This window comes from Xiphias gladius, chromosome 10 (assembly GCF_016859285.1).
Source record: "Xiphias gladius isolate SHS-SW01 ecotype Sanya breed wild chromosome 10, ASM1685928v1, whole genome shotgun sequence".
Lineage (NCBI taxonomy): Eukaryota > Metazoa > Chordata > Actinopteri > Istiophoriformes > Xiphiidae > Xiphias > Xiphias gladius.
Genome location: NC_053409.1, coordinates 13,241,139 through 13,265,498, shown reverse-complemented (window position 1 = coordinate 13,265,498; position 24,360 = coordinate 13,241,139). Strand labels below are relative to the sequence as shown.

At 40.4% G+C, this 24,360-nt stretch overlaps 1 protein-coding gene across 5 annotated transcripts; it reads right to left on the bottom strand.

Annotated features, from left to right (window-relative positions):
* Positions 1 to 339: 339 nt before the first annotated feature.
* On the bottom strand, positions 340 to 23,935 carry zfyve28 (zinc finger, FYVE domain containing 28). Of its 5 annotated transcripts, none has more exons than XM_040137358.1 (14): positions 23,551 to 23,935; positions 9,750 to 9,890; positions 7,426 to 7,563; positions 7,034 to 7,236; positions 6,790 to 6,879; positions 6,572 to 6,661; positions 6,379 to 6,480; positions 4,747 to 6,291; positions 4,353 to 4,448; positions 3,594 to 3,757; positions 3,396 to 3,512; positions 2,872 to 2,976; positions 2,628 to 2,731; positions 340 to 2,479 (listed from the first exon to the last, which is right to left on the bottom strand). In XM_040137358.1, exons 1-14 carry the CDS (start codon positions 23,584 to 23,586, stop codon positions 2,348 to 2,350), a joined length of 3,063 nt encoding a protein of 1,020 aa, XP_039993292.1. In that variant the 5' UTR covers positions 23,587 to 23,935; the 3' UTR covers positions 340 to 2,347. The 5 variants fall into 5 exon arrangements, with proteins under 5 accessions (XP_039993292.1, XP_039993293.1, XP_039993296.1 ...); XM_040137359.1 differs by having other exon boundaries at positions 2,872 to 2,973; XM_040137362.1 differs by lacking the exon at positions 23,551 to 23,935 and adding an exon at positions 15,461 to 15,540.
* Between the last annotated feature and the right edge of the window lie 425 nt (positions 23,936 to 24,360).

Here is a 24,360-nt window from a genome sequence, read left to right as displayed (position 1 = left end):
AGTAGGGCTGCTCGTTGCAAGTAAACAGACTATTTTGTGTAAAATCATTTGAGTGTCCTTTCTAATATTTCTGGAGGTGTAACGCAGCGTCACTCCAGTTCTCCAAACTCAGAAAATTCAGTTGAGCAGGGTGTTGTCATCAGACGAGTAAGCCCACACCACCTACCCAAGTGGCAGGAAAAACTGGCAAATAATAACTAAAATAGTTCCAGTGAATGGACATTTTTACAGAACATCCAGTTAGTTTATATCCAAATCAAAAATACACTCACTTATACGAAATTTCAACCAAGTCTTTGTTCTATGTTTATTTAATAAAAATACTAATCAGTTTATAAAAACAATATCCCTGTGGTCTGGGATAAACAGACAGACAGACCACAGATTTAAGAGCTGCAGTTCTTAGAGAAATAGCTGTAGCTCCAGTCTGATCCCTTGATAAATGAATTACAAACAACTTCATTGCCTGGTCGATCAATCCAGGACACAAATCTATATTTAAGGCAGAATATTCCCAATTCAGGTACTCAGCGGTAAAAGTCAAGAGAAGTTATCAGTCATCATTTTTAAACAGGAAAAAGTAATTTATTTCAATATACACTGCATTTAAAACTATATAACATTATTTGTTTGTTGAATATTTTACACAGTTCTTATCATGGAAATGTACTGGAATTTTACAAAATAAGACCAAGCTTTGAAATAATAATAGGATATCCTGCCCTTTAATTACTGTATGATTCCTTGTATTTTGTTTTCGCATAAAAGTAATTATAGCTTCATACATTATTTTTGTTCTTTATAAAAACAGAAAAACATACCTTTTCAAAGTGAGTTTATATGTTCTTTGATGAAAATAAGATTTATCCAACAGTAGTGAGTGATTCTGATTATGTAATGCCTGAGAAACTGCTTTAAGTCAGAGCAGAATGGACATAATGTGATATTACATTGTTGTTGCTCAAAGGTCCATATATGTAGATTGGCCACTTCAGACCATTCAGATGTACAAACTGTTACATTTTAACAGCATGGAAGATACTGCGTTTGTTTTCATTGCAATGGAAGCAGATTCAAAAGCAGAAAGGAAGTCAGGTACAAATGATGTCAGTCAGGAACCAAATCTCTGTTCCAGCCTGGCAGTACCACCAGAACCAAAGATGGAAACAATTTAGTGTGAGCACAAATCGGCACAGCTGTGCTCCTAAAAAATGGCCTAAAACTATGATTTAAATAGCAAAGATCTGCCTCTAAAGTGTGCAGGACCACTGTAGCTTGTAGTCTCAATATTGCACTATAATAAGTTTGAGGAAGGGAAAACCGAAGGGCAATAATTGGCCTCTAGTTTGTAGGCCAGCACCTGAGAAGGCCTATGGTTCAAACAAATTGTGCACATTCCGGCGATGAGAGCACTGAGCAAAGAGAGGTCAACTCTCCACTAGGGGGCCTTCAAGACCTGATAGTGATGACTAAGGAATCCCTTTTATCCATCTCAGTGTGCAGCAAAGTCCCCAGAGAAATCTAAACATGCCATGGTGCAACTGTAAAAGCTCTGGGCACAGCCCATTACCATCAAGAGCTGAATGGTCAGTCCTGTTCGAATCTAGACCCCATTTCTCAAAGTGGTACAGAATTACACATTCATTGCCACTAAAACATGAAGGAAACTCAATATAAAAGCTGTCTGTTTTTCATTTTTGCTTGACTGGGTAGTCTGGTGAAGATTGCTTTCCAGTTCCCATATATAGCAAACATTTACTGAAAACATTGTAGTGTAGCTATTACCAGAATTATCCTTATTTACATCGTTATCATGACTTACATTCTTGTGAGTAATCTGAGTCCCAAGGGAGCTCTGGCACAAATGTAGGAAGCTCGCTAAAGCATAGGAAAATATGTCACAAATCCTTTCATTTACACCTAAAGCAACACAAAATAATCCCAAACAAACAAAAAAACTAAATGTCCTGTTCTGACTTTGTGTTGCAAACTGCTACAGCAGATTGTTGCACAATGCCAGTTCAAAATCTGTTAATTCATGTTCATTCCCTTTCTCTTTTGCATCTCTATAATCAGACAGGCATTTGTGAATCATTTGTGTTGGCCGGGCACAGAAATCAAACCCTCTATTTCCCACTGGAGGAACCAGGATCTCTCAGAAACGGGTCTCATCATCACTCAGTGGCTGCATGACTGGTCTCTCTGCTCTGTCATCTATAATGGCCTGGCTCTGAAGCCTTGCTCAGCAGGAACGATTATGACCATTAAGGTTTACCACAGTCGAGGATCTGTCTGTTGCATATGATCTTGTTGTGGCGGACTGTGTGCCTTCTGTGATAATCTGGGGTCAGATGCCGGCCTTGTCGCTGTAGAAGGGCGTGACGTGAAACATGTAGCAGTGCGTGCACACTCTGACAGGCTTCACCTGGCCATATCGGGGCAATGGTGCAGAGTGGGAGGAGCAACGAGAGCAGAAGATCTGGAATGACAACATGTATAATGCGTCAGTCACTATCTGTATGATTATGACATGCGCTATATATTAGTCATCTGTGTCAGCAACATCACATTCAACTGAGAGTATTTTGCCACCTGGACTCCCTCAGATGGGAAAAGAGCAATCGTACCTTTCCACAGCTCCTACAGTGATGCTTCCTGCGGATGACAGTGAAGGGAGCCTTGCAGGCAATGCAGGAACTGCAGGCTTCATCAGGGACCCAGTCAGGAGGGTCTATACAGAGCCAACAAGAAACAGTCAACACAAAGCAGGCCTGCCATCATCAGCACATCTTTTGCTGAAGGACGAGGGGAAAGGAACGGGCTGACATTTCAACTAAACTCTGAGTGGGTGTTGTTTATAGATTTGCTGACCTTCGAACTGGCCCTCCCGCGCCTTGGCTGCCAATTCCGATGAAGAAATGGTCTCCTGACAGAGAGCACAGTCCTCCAGCACAGCACTACGGAGAACCGGAACTGCTGGATACCACAGAGGAAGAAATTAAATCCACTGTAGTCACAATACAATACTCAAGAAATAATTTGATAAAAGCACAGATGAATTTTTCAGTTTTTCTACACTATATGGATTTTGCATTTTTTCTTAGCTGAGAGAAGCAGGGCTGAACCACTAATTTCGCATGAATTTAGACTGGAGTCAAACTGTTTTTTTCACAAGCAGATTCAATATTTTGAACAAGCAGGCAAATTAAGTTTGTGTAGTTTTATGAGACAGGATCTGGGTCAATAAGAAGCATTATATTTTGCCATAGTTTGGTTGAAGAAACATCGCATATACATTTTTTAGTTGCAGTAAGGTAGTTTTGAATTCTGTCTGGATTATATTAGTAAGGAAAAAGACAATTTACCATACTGTATATCTAAGAAATCTTCCTCACCTTTCTTTTGTTTATCGTTGTCTCCTTCCTCACACTTGGTTGCCATGACTTCAAATAGAGTCTTGAGGATGCTGCGAAGGTCACTAGCATAGTTGGTCTGCAGCTGATCAGCAACACCTACATCACACATAATGGATATCAGCTTGAGAGAGACAAAGAGCTGGAGCAGAAAGCGACTAAGAGAGAGAGAGCTTTTACCTGATATACAAACAAAGAGACGGTGGATGAGGTCACTGCTGCTATGGAAGCGTGATCGAATCTTGTTCCTGGTGGCCACCTTGGCGTCTTCCAGAGCCAGCTGGATCTCCTGATGGTCCGGGTCTTCTGACGTCCCCGAGCTGGGGGTCAGACTGCTCACAGGACTAGAGGAAGCGATGAGGGACAGGGAAGGATCGTCATTTCATCTTTCCCAAATATGCACCCACTATTTACACATTCAATTTATATTTCATCAATAGGAGATTTCAATCTTTAAGTTAAAGATGAATGCAGGATGTTAACTGTCGGTCGAAAAGGAAACAAACACACAATTTGCTCCCAAGTTATTTCCCCACCACTTGACTAAAAATCACACCCATGTTTCTGTAGAATGAGCACAAAAGGACAGCAAATGTGTTAATGCACATTGCAAATCTCCAGGAACCCAGTTATTATTAAACATACTGTTTTTACACAAAAAAATCAAAAGTCCTACATACTGTATGTCAAACAAAATCTACGGTCAAACCCAAAAGAAGGCAAAAGAATGCCGTCACCTGTAGCTCATAACGGAAGAAGTGACTGACACTTCAATCAATTGCTCAATCTGAACAAACACCTCAATAAAGTATGGAAATTAACAAAGCTATCTTTTTATCTCTCATGCAAGGACTCCTTTTTTCTTTTAGTAACCATCAGATCGAGGGTAGGAAGAGACACTCACAAATGTATGACACTTTCACATGAGTGATCAGTTACCTGGGAGTATATGCACTGCTTGACAGACTACATGTGGTGACCGACACACTCTCACAGTCACTACCTGACACAGAGCTGAGGGGAGAGTTCTGAAAACTAAAAAGAACCAAATAAATAGTGAAAAAGGAGAAATAAAGCAAAAGTACAGAATAAAATGTGTATACATAAACACAGTGGCAAAACAAACACACATTTATATAATTAAGGCAACAAAAGGCAAAGTGTAAATGAGAAACAATGGATGAAAGCAACCAAATAATTTAATATATGTGATGAACCATGGGGAAATAGAACAGATATTTAGGTTGATGCAAAACTTTGTGGAGCTCGAAGACAGATTACTCCAACATAAACGAAAAAGCTAGTAAAATAACTTCTAGACATGACAGCACACCTGGAGCTCCTCCTGCCGTCCTCTTTGGTGTCCCTCTTCAAGTCTTTAGTTCCTGGCTTGTCTTTATCCATCTCCTTATCCCTCTGTCGGCCTCCACTGGCCTGCTGCCTCTTTTCAGTCCTCAGCTGGTGGTTGCACAGGGAGGGTCCATCCCCTCCGCTGGAGCTACAGTCCTGAGCGTGATGCCCCGGCCCTGGAGCCACCACCAGGCACTTCTCACAGAGCTGGGAGTCTGAATCCTCTTCCAGCGGCTCTGCAGAGCTGCGGGAAGATGGTGGAGTCACCTGGGTGAGCTCACCCTTACAGTGGGGCTCCTGACCTCGCGGGGGCAACCGGCAAGCAGAAGACTGGATGACAGTGCTGGGGGCTGCCGTCTTAGAGTGTTTGTCCAATCCCAAGGCGAGCCCTAAGCCGAGTCCAGTAGTCTCAGTGTTGATGGCATCCTCGTGGCCATCCTCACAGCTCCCACAGCAGACACACGAGTTAAGCAGGCAGTGAGTGGCCACCAGAGGGCTGCAGGGCTCAATCTCAGAGGGAGTGGCCCGCGGCAGCAGCAGCTTGTCCACAGCCAGTTCCGTCAAGCTCGGGGAGCGAGGATTGAAGATGACCGTGGCAGACAGCTTCATCCCACCCATACGGTGGGCAATGACCTCGGCAGTTTCAGAAGCTGTCCCCTCCAAACCCATCTCCCATCCGTTTGTGTAAGGCAGAGGTTCAGAGCCAGGGGTGGTGGTGCATGGTGGGAGCTTTGCATTATGACAGAGTGTGTTCTGGCTGCGTGGCTGTGGGCATGGTTGCTCTGATGGGGTCTCAGAGTACCAGCCGTTCCTAATAGAGTCTGGCTGTGGTCGCATCTTGTGCTGCACAGGACGAGCAGACTCTGGTGCTTTGGAAGGAGAGGCGACACAACTACAGGCCTCTCTTGAGATGCTGGTGATGCTGTCTCCTGCCGCATCCAGGTCCTCCATAAAAAAAACCCTGTCCTCCTCCTCTATATAGATGCCTGTCCTTCCCCGCCCCCCCAGAAGCCTGCGAGGAGACGCATCAGTGCTGGAGGCCCCACTGGAGCCTCCTGCCTCTGCTCTTCTGGGATTGTGGGCTGGGGACTGACCCTGAGGAGGTGACAGCAGGGTGGACATCTCGTCTCCTACGAGGTACACCATCATGTTGAGCTGCTCCAGTTCCTCCTCATCGTACTGCATGGAGCAGGCCAGCTCAGCCTCCTCTGCCTCCTCACATAGCAGGCCCTGCTCCTGTTCCTCCTCCCCCCTCTCTGTCTCCACCTCCTCCCAGCCCTTTTCCACTTCCGCCAGCTCCTCCTCCTGGCTGGGACAGACATAAAGAGCCAGATGCTCCTGCTCCCCCCCACTCTCTCGCTTGGAGGTGTCATTAGCAGGGGTGCAGGATGAGTGATTCTCTTGGACTGGTGCTGGCACACTGTTTGTAGCCAGACCCTGGCCTGTGGACAACTCCCCATCCTGAGAGATACACAGGTTTCTCTCCAGCGTCATCAGCTCCTCTTCAGTCAGGGTCTGCAGCAGGTCTCTAAAAAAGCATTGTAAAATAGGTTTTAACATAGTGGTAGAGGAAAAAGATTGTTTTTTTGTGATGTTTAATACTCATGGATTCTACCTGATTTTCTTCAGTAAAGTTCGAAAAGGCCGGAAGAGCTCAGACATGTCCTCTGATTTTCGGTGTAGGTTGAGAGGCCCCTCTGAATACACAACCAGCCCACTAAAAATGTGTTTAAAATTCTGTAAGAGAGTGGGAAAGAGTAGAAAACAAAGAGATGGGCGGAAGAATGGAGAGGACAGGCAACACTTACCACACAATGGCTAGTCTGGGAATTGTAAACATCAATGCAGGTTCATAGTCATCGATCATGTCCTGTGTGAGATAGCCTAGTTTCAGGGCCCTGAGACAACAGAGAGAGGAAAACATGATTTAAAAAAAAAAAAAAAAAACACATTATTTCTGCATATTATTTAGATTCTGGTTAATTCCAGGTGAAGTCAGCATCTGTTTATGCCTCTGTGCACTCACCTCTCCACAGTCTCGCAGAAGAGCACAATCACCTCCTGCTGTACATAGTATTCTTTGGGAGACTTCACAGGCACCATGGCTGACACATAACTGGCAACAGAAGAAAAGGAAGAGGAATGTAATGACATTCACAGCTTTGTTCAATGTTTTTTTGGCAAACTTGCAACAGAAATCCTTGAGAGGATTATACTTGTGGATTAATCTTGTTGGTACAATTGCCAATAATTTCTGGTCCTTAATTTACCTGAGCTCAAACTCAGCAAAAAGGCTGTCAAAATGTCGCAATGCGTCCCTCATGCGGTCTGTGTACAAGTTGAGGTCTCTCAGGGCCTGGTCTCTGGAGATGTTGCGTACCTCCTCCAGGCTGCGCGTGAGGTCCTTGGCCAGGGGTCTCATAGCTATACTCTCTATCTCCCTGTTCATGATAATGGAGCCGGCAGCCAAACACTGCACAGGAAAATGTACATCATTAATTCTCTCGCCTTGTACAAAAGATTAAACAGAGAAAATTGTGTTTACAATTGCACTTGTTGATCAAGAAACACCACAACTGTAAAAAGGAAATACAGTATTTTTATATTTAGGACTTGTGTAAAGTTGTTTTCCTACAGTCTGATGCTGGAGGGAATACGCTACCTCAGCTCCAAACCACAGTTGCCCTGCCAAGTTGTCATGACGGATCTCCTCGGGGAACTTGACACAGAAGTCTCTGTTGGCCCGGTCATTGGGGATACATTCATCCATGATCTGATTGATAATGTTCAACACATTGTCCTGAGGATGAGAACAAGAGTGTCAGAAAACAGGATTGAACATACTAGTTGGAGGGATAAATATGAGTGAGTGAAAATCTGTTCCTGAAAAGCTATTTTCTCAGTGTTGACTTTGATTAACAAATGGTGGTTATTAATCCGAGTTTCACCTCTTTCGAGAAGGCCATTGTATTGCAGCGTTTAAAAACCATTGATTAGGAAGAGAATGAAAACAATTTGACAAGTACATGAGACCATTATGGGCCTTGCAGCTACATTCTCTCTCAATAAAAACATTAAACTAAAGCCCATAATTCCAGCAGTGAAAATGCAGTGTCACACACAGCAAGAGCTAATCAAGAGCTTATGTGCCGCTGGCATGTACAACAGCCATAACAATGACTTACAATGAGCCTTTCACTCAACCGCAGCTGCACTGTGCACTGTAATCTTGTCAGGCACAGCACTGCGTCTTTCTCTGCTCGCCCCGAGGAGAAAGATTAAAAAGCTTTGAGAGGGAGAGCTTAACCACCAATTCCTTTATGGCTGTGTTGCTGCGCATGTGTCTTGGTCCAGTCTGAGTACCACCCCACTGTCTGTGAGCGTCTCCCAGCAGGGGACATCAGTGATAACCTTCACCAATGTTGGTTTCCAATAATCCAGGTGTAGCAACTCCGGCGTCATACCTACTTTTAACAAAAGACTGGCTTCAGTTTTTTTTTTTTCTCCCACTCTGTTCTCTGTCTATCTTTGACCCTTTCTCTTCTTCTGTCTCTTGTGTGTGCCATCTAACTCAATCTTTGTCCATCTAAAACACACACTTGCCTGTTCCAGCAGGCCACACTGTAAGAACAGCCGTGCCAACATAATATGAGCAGCATGCCAGTAATCCCCACAGAGGCCCATGAATAAGACCTGATAGCAGTAATGGCAGGTTCAAGTGCAAAATTTTGGCTTGAGTGCATTTGCCTTCTGTTCTTGGGGCTGCGGGATATTATGCTGCTTAATTCATTCTTCAAAATCCCTGAGGCCTCAGAGGCACTCCACTGAAAATACTCTTCTTTGAGCATATAAGTTCTGAGAGTTTGCCATCAAACATTTTTTCACTGCAATTTGTGAAATGAGAAATCAGAGACTGATTTGAGGTATGGACAGACAAAACTTAACAAGGGCTGCACATCCACAACTTCTGAAAAGCCTCAGCATGATGAAAAGAATTTTTAAAAAAACTCAGTATAGAGACAGTAAGAAAGAGGGAGAAGAGCAGCAGAGCAATTAAAAGAGAAAGTAAATAACTGAAAACTGTAAAGAAATACTGAAGAAAAAAAAAGGTGACAGATTGACAGAGGGAAAGAGACAGAACAGTCGGGGATCAAGCGATGACCTTATTAAGTGGTTCTCCCCTGAGTGCCTTGGCGGTAGAGGAAGCTATGGCACAACGGGCCACATGACGACCTCCCTAAACCACCTCAAGCTCGCTCAGCATGATGCAGCATTGCAGCCATCACTCATGTGCAGCATTACCTTCTAAGCTCCCCTCAACCCTCACCTCGTAAAGACCTCAAACAACAATCTTTATCGCTATATGCAATAACCGTACATTCCTATCTTAAGATTCTCAGTTTGTGTTTCATTCAGCTGTTTCTGAATATAGTAAAAAAGAGACTAAGTTCTAAACCAATTTTTCTTCAAAACACATTTACTTCAAAGTTGCAGTTATAAAATGCCTCTTTCTAAAGAAGCTGCTCTTGTAACCATTTACTAATAACCCACATGACACACAGCCCTGTGTTATCAAAGTAAAGATGAGTGTGTCCACTGGCTGCTTCCAAACAAAGTCCACTTAGCTCATCTTATCAACAAAACTGTTTGATACAAGAACTCTAACCGAGCAATGTTTGGTAAAGCAATTGACATATCACCCCGCTTGTATCCGGAAAGGGATGATAAAGGTGTTGTCTATTTTTAGCTTCCAGGCAAAGCCAAGGTCAAGCCAAGTGCTTATGTGAATGAAAACAATCTAAAATGAAGCACATATAATTCATGGCTTAAAGTCAAATCCAATCCAGTTGAGGGCTATTCTGGGGGATAATTTATTATGACTGAATGAAATATAAACACTTATTAAAAAGACTGAAAGCTTTCCTTGGTGAAATGACAAGCACATAAAGATGATGACTTTGAGTGTGTTAGTTTCTCCCTGCTGACCTGACAGGATCGGAACTGGTTGACCAGCAGGGTACATCTCTGAGGGTCCTTCCTGCCATCGAGGCTGTCCAGCTCAGTGGCCACCTGGTTCAGCTCTTCATCAGCGTAGTAGAACTGGGCCAGGAGCTGAGGGTCCGTCCTCTGTGCAGAAACACAAGAAAACAAAAGGAGATCATTTTGAATACTTGTATTGCTGTTAATGAGAAACAATACCAACAAAGCAATGCACAGAATTTTCAAAAATACACACTGGGCTTGAAAATAGTCTACCCCCTTTATACTGTATGTTTTCTGCACATGTGTACTTTGCTCATTAATTGGCTTTCTAAAAAACTGAAACATGATATTGGGGTTTCCTGTCTATAGAATGTCTTTTACTATTCTGGCTTTTAAAATGTAAGCCACTCATCATTTAATTACAGATAGAAATTTTTTTATTTTGTTAACTTTAAAAAGATATCCTGTGAGACACTGTCAATGCTTCTTCAGAGCTGTAGTGGCCAAATGTTACCTTGCCAATATCCACCAAAAACCAAATATCATAGGCAAGCCATCAAAGTTAATATATTTTCAGAATATCTTTCATCTAGTGAACTCCTGAGTGTCCTTTACTAACTGGTTCTGAAGCTGTGGACACAAATATCAGAGATCCAACAGCCATGAAATCATCTGACCCAGCCTTACATTAGTCTTAGTCTGCTCTATTTTGACCATTAATCCCACTAGTTGCTCACGAGAATGACCTGTGTTCTTTCATTACAATAGTTTTCATGTATATTGCTTATGAGAATTACAGTGTGCACCATTTAGAGCTCTGCATGAGTGACTTACAGTGTCTGGCATGGAAAGCTGCAGTCTACCAAAAAGACTTGATCCTTGGTGGTTCAGGCAGGTCAACACATGAATTACGAATTATGTTCAGCAAGTCTCGTGGTTACAACAACAGTGTGCTACTACAGCACTTTGGGGTTAACAGGTGGAGTTTTTCAAGTCAGCACAGTTTCACCAACGGCAATTGTATGTAGCCAGCAGTGACTGTTGCTCTTGTAGTCTTCTTCTGCTTTGGTGACATAAACCCTAATCCCAGGCAAATAAAACTCAGAGAACAAGATAGAGAGATGTACAGAGAGAAGCCATGACAAGGCAATAGAGCACAAACATGAAGGCAGCATAATAAGTAAGTAGGGCATTGTATAGGCCAGCTAATGATGATGTATGAGTAAATAAAAAAACACATTCATGCATATCCAAATTTTCAACAAGTATAGGAAGGTAAATGATAAAAAAAAAAAAAAAAGGCACTAATCCTTACAGGGGGAGTTAACAAAGGTTAATATAGTGTGAGAGCTCCCCAGAAGAGTAGGTGTAATTAGAGAGCCTGGCCCTGGTAGAGGATTTGTTTCATTATCTCCCACCATGCTCCTGTCAATGTGGGGGGAACAGCACAGCGCCGCAAATCACTCAGCTGCTGAGTGAACCACATGTACAGCCACAACACACAAGGTAGGGAAGAGACACTGAGGCATGAAAAATGTAAACGTCAAAATTTCTCATCTGTATTGCTTACACCTAACTAAAAATGATAAAATAATTGCAATGCAAACTTAACAGGACAATGAAGATACCAATTCTTACATCAAGAGACCGACAAGGACTATGTGCGCACAAACATCCTGGGGAGGGCTCCCGTTGATCGAAAGGTTAATGGTTTTGAAAATGGCGACCACATGCTGACGTGCATCATCACAAACCACAAGGACCCAATGACAGTACAGGAGCTTAAAAGGACAGCATGACTGTGCAGACTGGAAGAGGGGTGGGGTGGCTACGCTGGCAAACAGGCTCATTTGCCTGCCGTGCGTCGACTTTCTGGAAGTGCTTTTCGTGAAGTCAAACTGAATACTGGTATTTACCGAAAACCTCTCAGAGGACCTTTTCCCTTAAGTTTGCAGTGCTTCCTGTTGCGTGATGCTCTCCCTGTGGGCCCTTGCCTTCTCTCTCTGAATATGATACATGGTGCTGTTCCCTCACTCTCTCTCATTAATAATGAAACAAACTCTGAGGAGAAAACACAGAGATACTGTATAACCTAGAGCTAGGATACTCGTCGCATTATTTCTGTGAGAGGGGAAAGACTACTCCAAACATCTTTAAGGTTATTTGGAGGACAAAATATGTCACGGTGGGAGACTAAATTCAAGATAAAATACTATAATACTGGGCGATTTTTTTTGGGTGATAATGCAATTACAAGAAGGATAAATGGTAGTTTTTATAAACCCCCGTTTAGTCCTTTAATGTGTGATACTTGAGTTTTCACCTGCCTGCAGGTAAATGAAAGCTAGGCATTTCTTTTCTTGCTCAAGGACAATTGAGTAGAACAGATACTTACTGACATAAAACCCGACCTTGCTGCCTTTTTCTTGTCCTGAGTCCCACAGAGCAAATTCAATAATATTCCGGCACATTTTGTTCATGGGTGTGAATTTTTATGTCTCTGACATAAAGAGCAATGCACAAAAGACATCTAATCCAAACTTAAACAGACAACACCAAGTTTGTATTACAGCAGGCAAATATAGTATGTGTTTCAGTCTTCTCAAGTGTTCTTTCTTAACAGGCTCACATACATATCCTATATATAAATCATATAGATAGCCACAGTATTGTTACAAGACAAGTAATATAAGCAAATAATAATACTAATCATTGCACTTGACATTACTATAATGGAAAAACATTTTACATGGGTTTTTCTGAATGCGTAGGCTAATGGGAAATGAATACAAAGGAAATCTTAATTATACACAGGAAGGCAAACAAAACCACCACAAAATCAGGTATTTATCTTTACATCCAAAATCTCTGAACAATGAGAAAAGCAATGATAACACCAGTTAGGAGGCAGATAGGACTGGACAACTGCACAACAATGAGTGAGTCTATGATACAAATGTCACAATGACCAAACAGGAAACAGGAGAGGAAGACAGTGAAAGACCTTTTTCTTGCCAAGACACAACACGGCCCGGAGAGTGATGGCATTCACTTTGAGATTTTTGAAGCTTATAGGCCAACGCTGACGGAGGAAGAAAAGAAGCATTTGAGACAGATGCCATCCTATAGGCCTCCTCCTACTGCATTCCTCACACAAGAGGGAACATTCCTGTAGCATTGCATCATGGTGGAATAGTCAAAGGCAGGCAATGTTCAAGACATGCTGATTTACTTTTAGATAGGCAGCAATGCTTGAGTTGTTTGGTCTACAAGTTTAGTGTACTGTGGAGTAATCATATATCAAATATTAGAAAAAAATTTATGAAAGATTTAAGTCAGAACTGACAAGCAAACATATCACTGGTTTTCATAAGGCAGATGTCTACTTCACCCACTTTTCTGACGGAAGCTGGTTGTACCACCCTAGTTATAACATAATGTTTACTAAGTTAAGATTTACATCACTAAATTAAAACAGCTCAAACCACATAGTTGAACAAGTAGGTCTTACATAGGGAGTACTTGTGACTAAATATTTACAGTCAGGAAAAATGTTGGGTGTAACACTTACACAGCTAAGACTAAAAGAGGTAATGGCATATGGTCAACACCTGAGATTTGATTAACATGCTGTCTATTAAGTAAGTAAACAGGGAAGTTTTTTAACTCTATTTGACAATGACAAACCTCAAATACCTGAAATTACAAAGCATTTTGCCGATAATGTTTTATATTATTTTGATGATGTCTCATTCTAAATTGTATTAACACTACTAAATCTTAAATACAAATATTTCTCCATTTAAGCATATTCAAAAGTCATATCTACATTAACAAAGGATTGCCAGTTAAGTTTTAAATACAGTTTTTGGCCTCCTAAAACAGCTATTTTGAAAGCTGTGTTACTGCTTGAAATGACAAAGTGACTTCCCATTTTACATAGTTGATTGACTTTGATTGAAGAGGAAAACAGAAGTTTCCTTGCAACAGATTTACACATTATTAATATCTTGACTAGCTTTCTGACAGCTGGTGCAACCAAATCCTGGGTCATTGCAAAAGTCAGTGTAGTAGTGCTACTTTAACATCTAATCAAATTCAGCACAGTTAACACCTCTGGTTAATAAGGCTAGCATTAGGGCAGCTGTCTCCGAGAGATGAGGCCCTTAAAAGTCATAAAATACAGGCTAATCCTTTGTCTGATATTAAGATCTAAAGCCTCCAGTGATAATATCTACCTGGTCACATGGACTGTGAGTCAGCGATGGTGTTAGACACTGCTTTGAAAAGCTGAAAAGGCAGGCTATCTGTTGAAACAAGTGCCCGTTTTCATCTGCTTACATAACATGGGTTGGCACAGAGTTAAGTCTTGGCTTTGACATTACACTTTACAAGTATAGCTAAATGGTTAAAAAAAAAAAAAGATTTGCTTTTATAATAACCTGCCACTGTGAAAGAGCTAAAAAAAATCCTACTTAGTAAACCTCCAGACTGAGAAAAATTTTAAAAAGGTAAAAAACGCTTACTGGCAACAACTCAATTAAGGAGCTGAGAACATAACCTTCCTATTAGGGTATTAAAACTGCTATATCAAAGTATTTGTGCGAACATCTGACAACCTGACTCCTGAACTTGCAAGTTGTTTCACTATCACCAATGATAGGTCTGCCTTGCATAAGTGAGGAAATGATTCAGCAGATTCAGCTCTTGTCCCCTGCTGTCCTGTTATACTCCTGCTGTCAGTTGTCCTGGGTGCCCTCTCTCTGAGATGACTCAAAAACTCTATCCATTGCGGTCAGAAACCCATCATTTCAGACTAATAATCTCCCATAACTTCATACAGGGTGACAATTACTGTTAAGATCCCTCAATCACGTAACTTTCCAATGACTCCATAAAATTCTGTCCCTTTTGTTTAACATTAAATCAATAAATACTGATGACAGTGCGACTCTTATTAAAACGTGTTACGGAGAATTGCCTGCCACTGTACAATCAACATTTTCATCATCTTAGCCAGCTTTCTCCTTGAGCTGCTGATTTTGGGCTTCATTTCCATTCAGACTGTGCGTATGATAGAGGCTGTCTGGCTAATGCTTCATGAATGTTCATAGCGTCAGTGCATGCACATTGAGCCCACTTAAGGGACTTATGAGAAACCTTGCCTCTGCCCTCCGTACTCTATTCCAGGCTCAATTTGCTGCCTTCTGGCTGCCTTCCAAGGATCAGAGGCAAATATTGTAGGAGGGAAACCAGTTCACTCTGCTTCATCCAGTCAGTTAGCAGACTAGCAAAAAAGCAGCCGGATACGGTTCACAACCTTATACATTATTCAGCACTCAGCATAAAAGCCCCGGCATAGCGAGCCAATCATTTTGGTAACAAACAAGGAAACTTCCTCAACCATTATTAATATTAAGTTTGGCAGAGTAAAAAGTGAAATCTTTCTAAGAATGCAGTGTTATGCTGTAGCAGGTTTACTTGTGTTGAGTCATTCCCTTCATGTTCAGCTTGCATCAGGAGTTTCTTTCCTCACCTCTGTGTTGTTTTCTGCAGCTACCAAGTTATTGATGGTGATCTTTCAAGCGTAAACTCCAAATGTCTTAAAAGCATTTTGGTCACACTTTAAGGCATTCTGAGATTTTCAATTAAACAAATTTGCAGTCAAATCATTGGTACTAATCAAAGGCTGCTGAGGAGCTTTCTGCACTAACCAGATGAAAGCTGGATCCACAATAGACGAAAGACTTAACTCAGTTCATTGACTCAATATATTCAGAGTGGTCTGCCCATCTGGATTGATGGCATAATCTGTGTGCTTGTCCCTTCTCTGGGGACTGCCCTAATCTGGAATTTGGACTAAGCAATGACCTGTGCATGTGCCTGGCACATGATTTAGCAGGACTGGCCGAGGTAACACAGGGGAGCACAAAGGATTTAATTGGCTACAAGGCATGTCCAGGATCCCCTGATGGTAGTGTGGTGACATGTGGGGACACCCCTCCTCACAACAACTGCAGGGAAGTTCTTATGCAAGAAATAATCTGGTTATACAATCCAGAACTGGCTGTTAAATTGTGACTGTGGAGGGGAAGGTGAATTTTAGAATGTGCGTGCCCTGAAAAAAATGACAAGATTGGTGGAGATGCATACCCCCATCTATATACAAAAACACCAGTGACTGAAAATACTGCCACGCACAACATCGAAGAATTGTACTGAAGCAAGTACAATTTAAACAAACCCACCTATGCACTGGTATGATCCCTCCACATCCCCTTGTCACTCTTGAGAACGTGCATGACTCAGAATCAGGCTACCTCCGTCCACATACTTTTCATTGTTACTTACAGTGACTGAGAGCTTCCATTGTCCACAGCCGTGGATAGCCACGGTACGCTTGTGAGCAAACACACATTTCTGATTACTGTCTGTTGAGATTAAAAGCATACAAATCAACATGCTTGTGCAACTGGGATTGCGCCTGAAATTACCCCACTGACATCTCAACCTAACAGGGGAGTAGCAAAATAAGTACTACTGAATGAATAACTAAATACATAAATAATAATGAATAATAATTAAGTAATAGTAGTTTGCACTCCAATTAGGGTTTTACCCATAACAAAGATTTATTTTACCTAAAGGAAACTGCCATTCATATCGTCTTTCCCACATTATCTTTTGGCAAGTTAAGAAAATACTGTCACTATCTGGCAAATGAGATCTTTTCAAAAGATGCCATGTCATTACATGACCAAATGACTTTGGTCATTACTGTGGTCATTCCACTGCAACATACAACAGCTACAGGATGAGAACATAAACATATTTTAATATTGCTTGAATAAAAACACTCGATAAAATATCAATGTTCATAAAAAATCTTGTTTCAATTTGTCCCGTCTTTCGGATTACTAATCATCCCCTCACTAGAATTCAGTAAGAAGAAACACTAGAGCTGCTACAGAGCAACATCCTCTCATCTTATGTCCTGCCAACTGTAACCGAGGCCAAAATCTAATCCCAAAAATACAGGCCCACTGTTCTCCTCCTCTCCTGCTGTCCCTGCCATTCTTCCCTGTTGATAAGACGGAGCCCAGAGCAGGATGGTGGCATTTCATTTTTTGGCTCTTCCTAGAACAGTCAGACTCATAGTATAGATAAAGGGCACCTTGAGCCCATGCTTTACATTTATCATCAGTGACAATGAAGAGAAGGATTTAAAAAAGGCCTTTGGTCAGAGAGGGTACCAATTATTACCAGTAAGAAACGAGGTGTAGAAAATGAGTGCAGCTTCTCAGTGGATGTCAGACTCACTGATTCTCTGTGGTACCTTTAAATCTCACTTTTCTTCCACAGCTACTTTCCTTCAATCGTCGCTTTCCTACACCTCAAATGGTGGGCCCTGATTCCCCAATCCTCAAATGAATTTTAAAAGGCCCTCAATCGCCTGGCCTGTCTCGATTTGCACTAGGGTCAGATCTCTAAATCCAGGCAGCTGACACCAAATCAATTACAGCATGGCTGGTGGGTAAGCAGAATGGGACATCCACAAAGAACTCCAGAAACGGGGCTAAATATGAAGCCACACTGGCTGATGCTCAGCAGTTTGCTCTTCCATCGACTCTGTGCCAATCAACTCTGCAACGAAAAAAGCCGCTAATTGCTTTGCCCTCTCTCAGTTCTTCTGCGTGCATGTTAGCAATATTCACAAACAAACCAGGGCAGTGATAAATGATGATTGATGACATCATTTATCACACAAGAAGATGAAGTAAACAACAGCAGAGCTCACAACAGCAGGGCTAGTCATACTCTCCAGAAGTGGAACAAACACTACTGAGGAAATTACCAGGAATAATTCAACAGTGTGACAAAGTATTTGCCATGAAGGGTGGTGCTCTGATGAAAATATATAGGATAGATATTCATCTGATATTTCGATTTTTGTTATATTTATATATACACTTGGTTAAGAGTACCAAAATATTTACAATAATAACTTTTAGTTCGATTAAAATTCAATAAGGACAAAATGAATTAATGAGTATCAACTTCCCTTTCCACACAGATTTTAGTAAGTTTGTACTAAAAGATGTATAGTTATTCCCGCTGTTTTAACCATGTGTCATCACCACCTCCTCATAGATGAACGCTTCTTTTAAAAATCAAATTCAAATGATGCATTTAAGTAGGGCCCACACAGATGGCAACAGAAGCAAAACTGGTGCCTGAGTGGATAATAAATAAAAATTTGTTGCTTTGTCAAAACCATCAGCTGTCAACATGTCTGCTCTTCTTTCTGACAGTGTAGACAAACATCTCTAAAGCATCTTTCATGGTGGTTTGACAATGATTTATCATGGATCATGGAAAATACTTACACGCTTGCTGTGTTTCATTAACGTGTATAAATGATTCTACACCATTCCTCTACATACAAAACAGATTACTTGAATTTGACCGTAAACCATTAAATATATACACACACACACACACACACACACACATACACATACATATATATATATATATATACACATACATACATATATATATACATACATACACATACATGCATACATACATACATACATACATATACATACATACATATATATACATACATACACATACATACATACATACATACATACACACACACACACACACACACACACACACACACACACACACACACACACATACATACATACATACACATACATACATACATACATACATACATACACACACACACACACACACACACATACATACATACACATACATACATACATATATATACACATACATACATACATATATATATACATACATACATACATATATATATACATACATACATACATACATACATATATATACATACATACATATATATACATACATACATATATATACATACACACTTATATATACATACATACACATACATACACACACATATATATACATATATACACATACACATACACACACATATATATACACACACATACACACACATATATATACACATGTATACACATACACATACACACACATATATATACATATATACACATACACATACACACACATATATATACACATATATACACATACACATACACACACATATATACACATACACATATACACATACACATACACACATACACATATACACATACACATACACACATACACATACACACATACATACACACATACACATACACACATACATACACACACATACATACACACACATACACACATAGTTATACATACACACATATATATACATACACACATATATACACATACACACACACACATATACATACACATACACATACACATACACATACACACATACATACACACACACACACACACACACACACACACACACACACACACACACACACACACAGACAAATATCAAATGTCAATTTTTTTTGTTCGTCTTAGTCTTTTATGAGATTAAAATGAATGTTGTTGGGTTTTGATCAGTTGGTCGAACAAAACAAACAATATGAATAAGTCAACTCGGGCTACAAGAAACTGATGGGCATTTTTCACTATATTCTAACATTTCAAAGCTATTTTTAACTTAAATACAACTTATAAGTACAATCCTGTTAAAAAGGACCGCCAAGAGAAAACTTTGTTAACTGTAGTTTGAAATTTAGGAGGCAAAACCCAAAACTGGTCTTTTATTTCACTAAATATTAAAGATAAAGATGTATAACGAAAATGTATTCAAACAAAAGTCATCAGTCAAAATTTAAAAGCATGTATGTGGAGATAAGGGTAAGAGATGAAGAACTGAAGGCTCTGAATTTTTGCTATACACAATGAATAAATAAATACAATTGTTGCCATTAAAAAAGTGGAATTTGTGAGAGAAATAGAGAGGTAAAATTAACTAACCGAAAAACCTGTTAACAGCTGAGAGCTCTTTTATAGTCAATTCTGATGAGATTTTTGACCATTACGCATCATTTTACTGTTGCCAAATTAAGATGTGTTTTTTCTCTGTTCTCAAGTGAACTGTCAGATGCTGGATGATCTTATAAAAGTAATCAGGTATTAGCATTACATATGTTCTTACACTTATTAACAGCCTACGTTGTTACACACACACAGTGATATCTGACAGTTTAATGAGGAGGACTGTAGAGAGTATCAGCTACCTGCACACTAAACTGTCCGGCGGGGAGAGGTGGTAATGAAAGGCAAATTACTAGCATCCTGCAGATGGAAGTGAGCGCAACCGGCCTGAAGAGAGCTGTGAGCCCGTCACACTGACAGATGAGGTGGCGTGGAGCTGAAGGTCAGCTCCTGAATGCCTGATGGAACAACCGAGAGAGAGGAGAGGAACACAGGCTACAGAGGGAGTATACAAGTTTAGCCTCCTGACATCTCCCTCTCCCGCCATCAGTCACTCAGCAAGTTTAGCACTGATGAATGAGAGGTGAGGAGACAGTGGCCATTTTGGCTGCTTGGAAACCTGAGCCAGGTCTCGTCTTTATTTGGGACTGCCGCAAAGTGCAATGAAAACAGATTTCCATGAAAACTTCACCCTTGATTTCACACTCTCCAAAGCCTCTTTACTTATCTACAACTTTTCCCTGCACAATGTTAAGTCATATTGTAGATATTTTGGGAAAAAATAGTTAACTATTCACATAAAACCCAGCTAAACCAGTTTTATTGACTAAAAGGAAAGTGAAAACCCATATACTAATTTATCCTTACTTTTAGTGAGTTAACTATTACTACCTTTCCCTTGAAGCCTTACAGAAGATCAGGACAATCCATTCTTGCGCTTTGATAACAGAGTCAAGCAGAATAGACAGGTACAATATGTCCCGCACAGAGCTGCACACTACTCTCTAACACACTGGGAATGGATTGGGTAGCATGGGCAAAAGAAAGTCCTCCTCAGTGGGACTTATCTGGGGAGGTAAAGAGCAGCTCTGGAATATATCAATAGCTCCTCTTCAGTCAAGGGAACATGCTGAATCAACACATTTCTATCTCCAGGAGAACAGAGTTCAATAATAAACAGTTTACTGTTAATGCAAAATGACAATGCTACGCTGTGTTCAACAATAAATGCCAGATTATGCGGGTTGGGCACTGATTTTAATTACCACAGAAATATTTTCTCTCAGAGCAAAAAACAAAACTATTGGCTAGTAAAGCTGCTGTTCAGTAGCAGGGGCATAAAGTGATCTGAACCCTTTCATTTCTATTGTCTTTTCATACTGATTGGCATAATTACCGAGGCTTTTAGCACTCTCTCTTCAATGCTTTGAGGCAGAACTGCTCATTTAAATCCCACAGATTTGTGTGTAATTTGGTTAATTCCTACCATGACCGTGATTTAGCAGAAAAGGCACTCATGTAATAGCTCAGCACTTCAGAGGCAGTAGTCATTCATGAATGCGACAATACTCTGGTGAACCCCAACACTTAGACCTAACCCCAACAATGGACCACAAAAGTGCTGTGACAGCAAACATGGTTAAACAGAGAAAAGGGGAATGACGCAGGTGTGTGTGTGTGTTTGGTAAAGAGAAGGAAGATGATATATAATCTGAGGCATTTCATCTAAGCCTTGTCTGACACTACTGTCGCCAAAACTCCAATTATAGTTGATAGCAACCCAGCTGTCTTCTATCACCAGAAAGACTGACTTATCAACTTATACTGCCATTAGAAATACATGTTGACAAAAGAATTCAATTCACTATAACAAGAAACACAACACTGACTGCACCACAATAAACAACTTGTCTGAGAGGCTGTCTGTCTGCAGTATACTTTCCTCCATTTCTATAAAACAAAAAATTGTTCTTTGGAGGCTCAAAATGTAGAGCGTTTATGATGCAAGGTCAGCCTTTTTATGTGCAGCTCTTATCCTAATATACCGAAAGGATACAATGCATTAAACACACTAAAATGTTATTCAGGCCTGTTGCCTTGCTCTGAATGTGGGTGTTTGGAATAGAGCAGAGAAAACTACACCCTCAGCGTTCTTCATTAAAAGTCAAGATTTTTAATCAATTACAGAAAGTTAGGAGAATTCAGTATTTTTTTTAAATTCCCTAAGGTTTTTATGTGAATGCTATGCAGTTGATAATAATGACCTTTTGTAGCCATCCTCCAAAAGAGGCCACACTAGAATACTGTGTAGTATAAGTGATGTGCATCATTTTGTAATGCGCTTTAAGAGGAATATTTGCTAAAACAGTTGTCTCTGTAAATAGCAAACTTTATGAAAGAGCATATGAGTAACTGGGACAGTGTGATGATTTAACCCATGTTAAATTTACAACATCCAAAGCTCAGAATATTCTAGAAGCAGACCATGTAGGAGTGTCTCAATCCAACATGGGCAGGAAATCTGTGACTGTTTATTTATATATTACTCTACAGAAACGCTGATGTTTTGTGAGGATGCAGCACAAATACAGTAAATTACTGCGTATACCGACCATTCACAACCTGCCTCGGAACTACACAGTTCTGTGAGTTCAAGTTAAAGGACTGACTAGTGTACAATTTCTCTTCCTAAACTCTGCAAGTTAACAAGAATTCCCTCCCTAGAGAAATATTCACAGTCACTCACCCTAAAAAAATGCTGCAGATGACATATACAGTATTAAACTGTTCATTTAACAAGGCGACCAAGCCTTCAATATGTCCTCGGCTGTGTCAGGCATGTTTCCACACTGTGAGCTTGATTTAAAGAATTACAGCAGATCCGTTTCGAGCTCACTCCAAACCTGATGATTTTCTTCACAAATAGTGAGCCTGAGCAGCATTTGATTTGATGTGTTTTGGTGGCTTTCAACAACCATGCGTGAAGTTTGGGATGGCATGTACAATCAACAAACAAATCAAATCCACTCAAATTCTGCAGAGCTGACCAATTAGTTATTTAATTAATTATAGAAAAATCATTGGCAACTATATTGTAAATCAATTTGTCGTTTCAGTCATTTTTTAAAGCTTAAATGCCAAACATTTTCCCTGGTTCCAGCCTCTCAATTGTGAGGTTCTGCTGCTTTTCTTTGTCTTATGAGACAGTAAAGTGAACCTCTTTGGACTTTGGTCTATTGGTCAGACAAAACAAACAATGTGATCTTGGCCTTCAGGAAATTGTGATAAGCATTTTTCTGTGTTTCCTAACATGCTATAGACCAAACAATATATCAGTTAATCGAGGAAATAACCAGATTAATCAATTATGAAAATAATCATTAGTTGCTGCACTAAAATGCTATAGAACTTTTTATTTAATATGAAGACTATTTCACTTTTAATGAAAACATTATTAACATTACTGCCAATTTTATGATTATTTTTTTCATTAGTGTTGCTTTTTGTTATAAATAATCATATTATTATTACGGTATTACAAAGAACGTGTAATAACGAAAAAAAATTAATTACTTCAATACCTAAAATTAATGATAATGTCAGCTGAAGGCGGCAGTAAGTCAGTCAGTATAAATCAGTGTACATTGCAAGGAAGTAACAATGTGAGTCCAGACTAGCGCTTTAAAACAAAAGCATCAACAACAACAAAGGGGTAGCTACTGTTAATACAGTGTAACATCAGGAACACTGGCTAACGTTAGCAGATGTGTGGCTCTGTGTGAAGTAATCAGGCTAGCGAGCCACACTGATTGGCTGTTTTGCTAGCTATCTCCAAAGCTATGCATAAAAAATGACTGACTGCAGTGCTGACACAGCGTGTGAATCCAAGATAACTTACCTTGGGCTTATACAGCCACTTTCGAAAGCGGTTCATCGTTACCTCGCCACCTTCCTTTGTCACCAACCCCTCCTCTCCTCTCCTGTACCTGTGGGTCTGTCACTATCAGCGGTTGGCTGCTAAGCTAGCTAGCGCTGCTGGGTTCCAAAACGGAAAACGTACAAAACACAATGTACTGTAAGTTGTCCTGAATGTTACAACACGGCTCTGAAAGCGTACAAAGGAGATAGTCGGAAACAACGACTTATTTCCATCTTTCCTGAATCCCGAGCTTGGCTGCCTGTCTCCCCCGCCCGGCCACTTTCCAAGTCCCGACGATACAGACGAGTGGAGCACCGACGGCTGTGCAGTTCTCTGCCCCTGTAACGTTGCTCGATGACAGTCACGTTGACAACATTCACCTCCCACTTTCCCAGGATATGATGCCTTCAATGGCTGCTCCCAAATATATTGCTCCCAACCGCTTTCGGTTGGAAAAACCAACAAAACAGACCGTGTTAGCATTATAGCGTGATTTGTGTTTTGTATTCGTTTTTATTTTTATTCATTAATATACCCTCGTGACATATTTACTAATAATAAAAAACAATCGATTTTAGTAATAACTCACGACTTTTATGGTTTTTTAACAAAAAACGTTGAATTACACTAAATTTACATCTTCTCCCTCAATGTAAAATCTATATTCTATGAATATGCAAATATATTTTTCATTTCAAAAGTCTGACCCCTGGACATAAAATATGGCCGACTGAAGTGAATAATCTATTCTCAATCTATGTGCATCAGAGTTTTCAAGTTTCCACACTA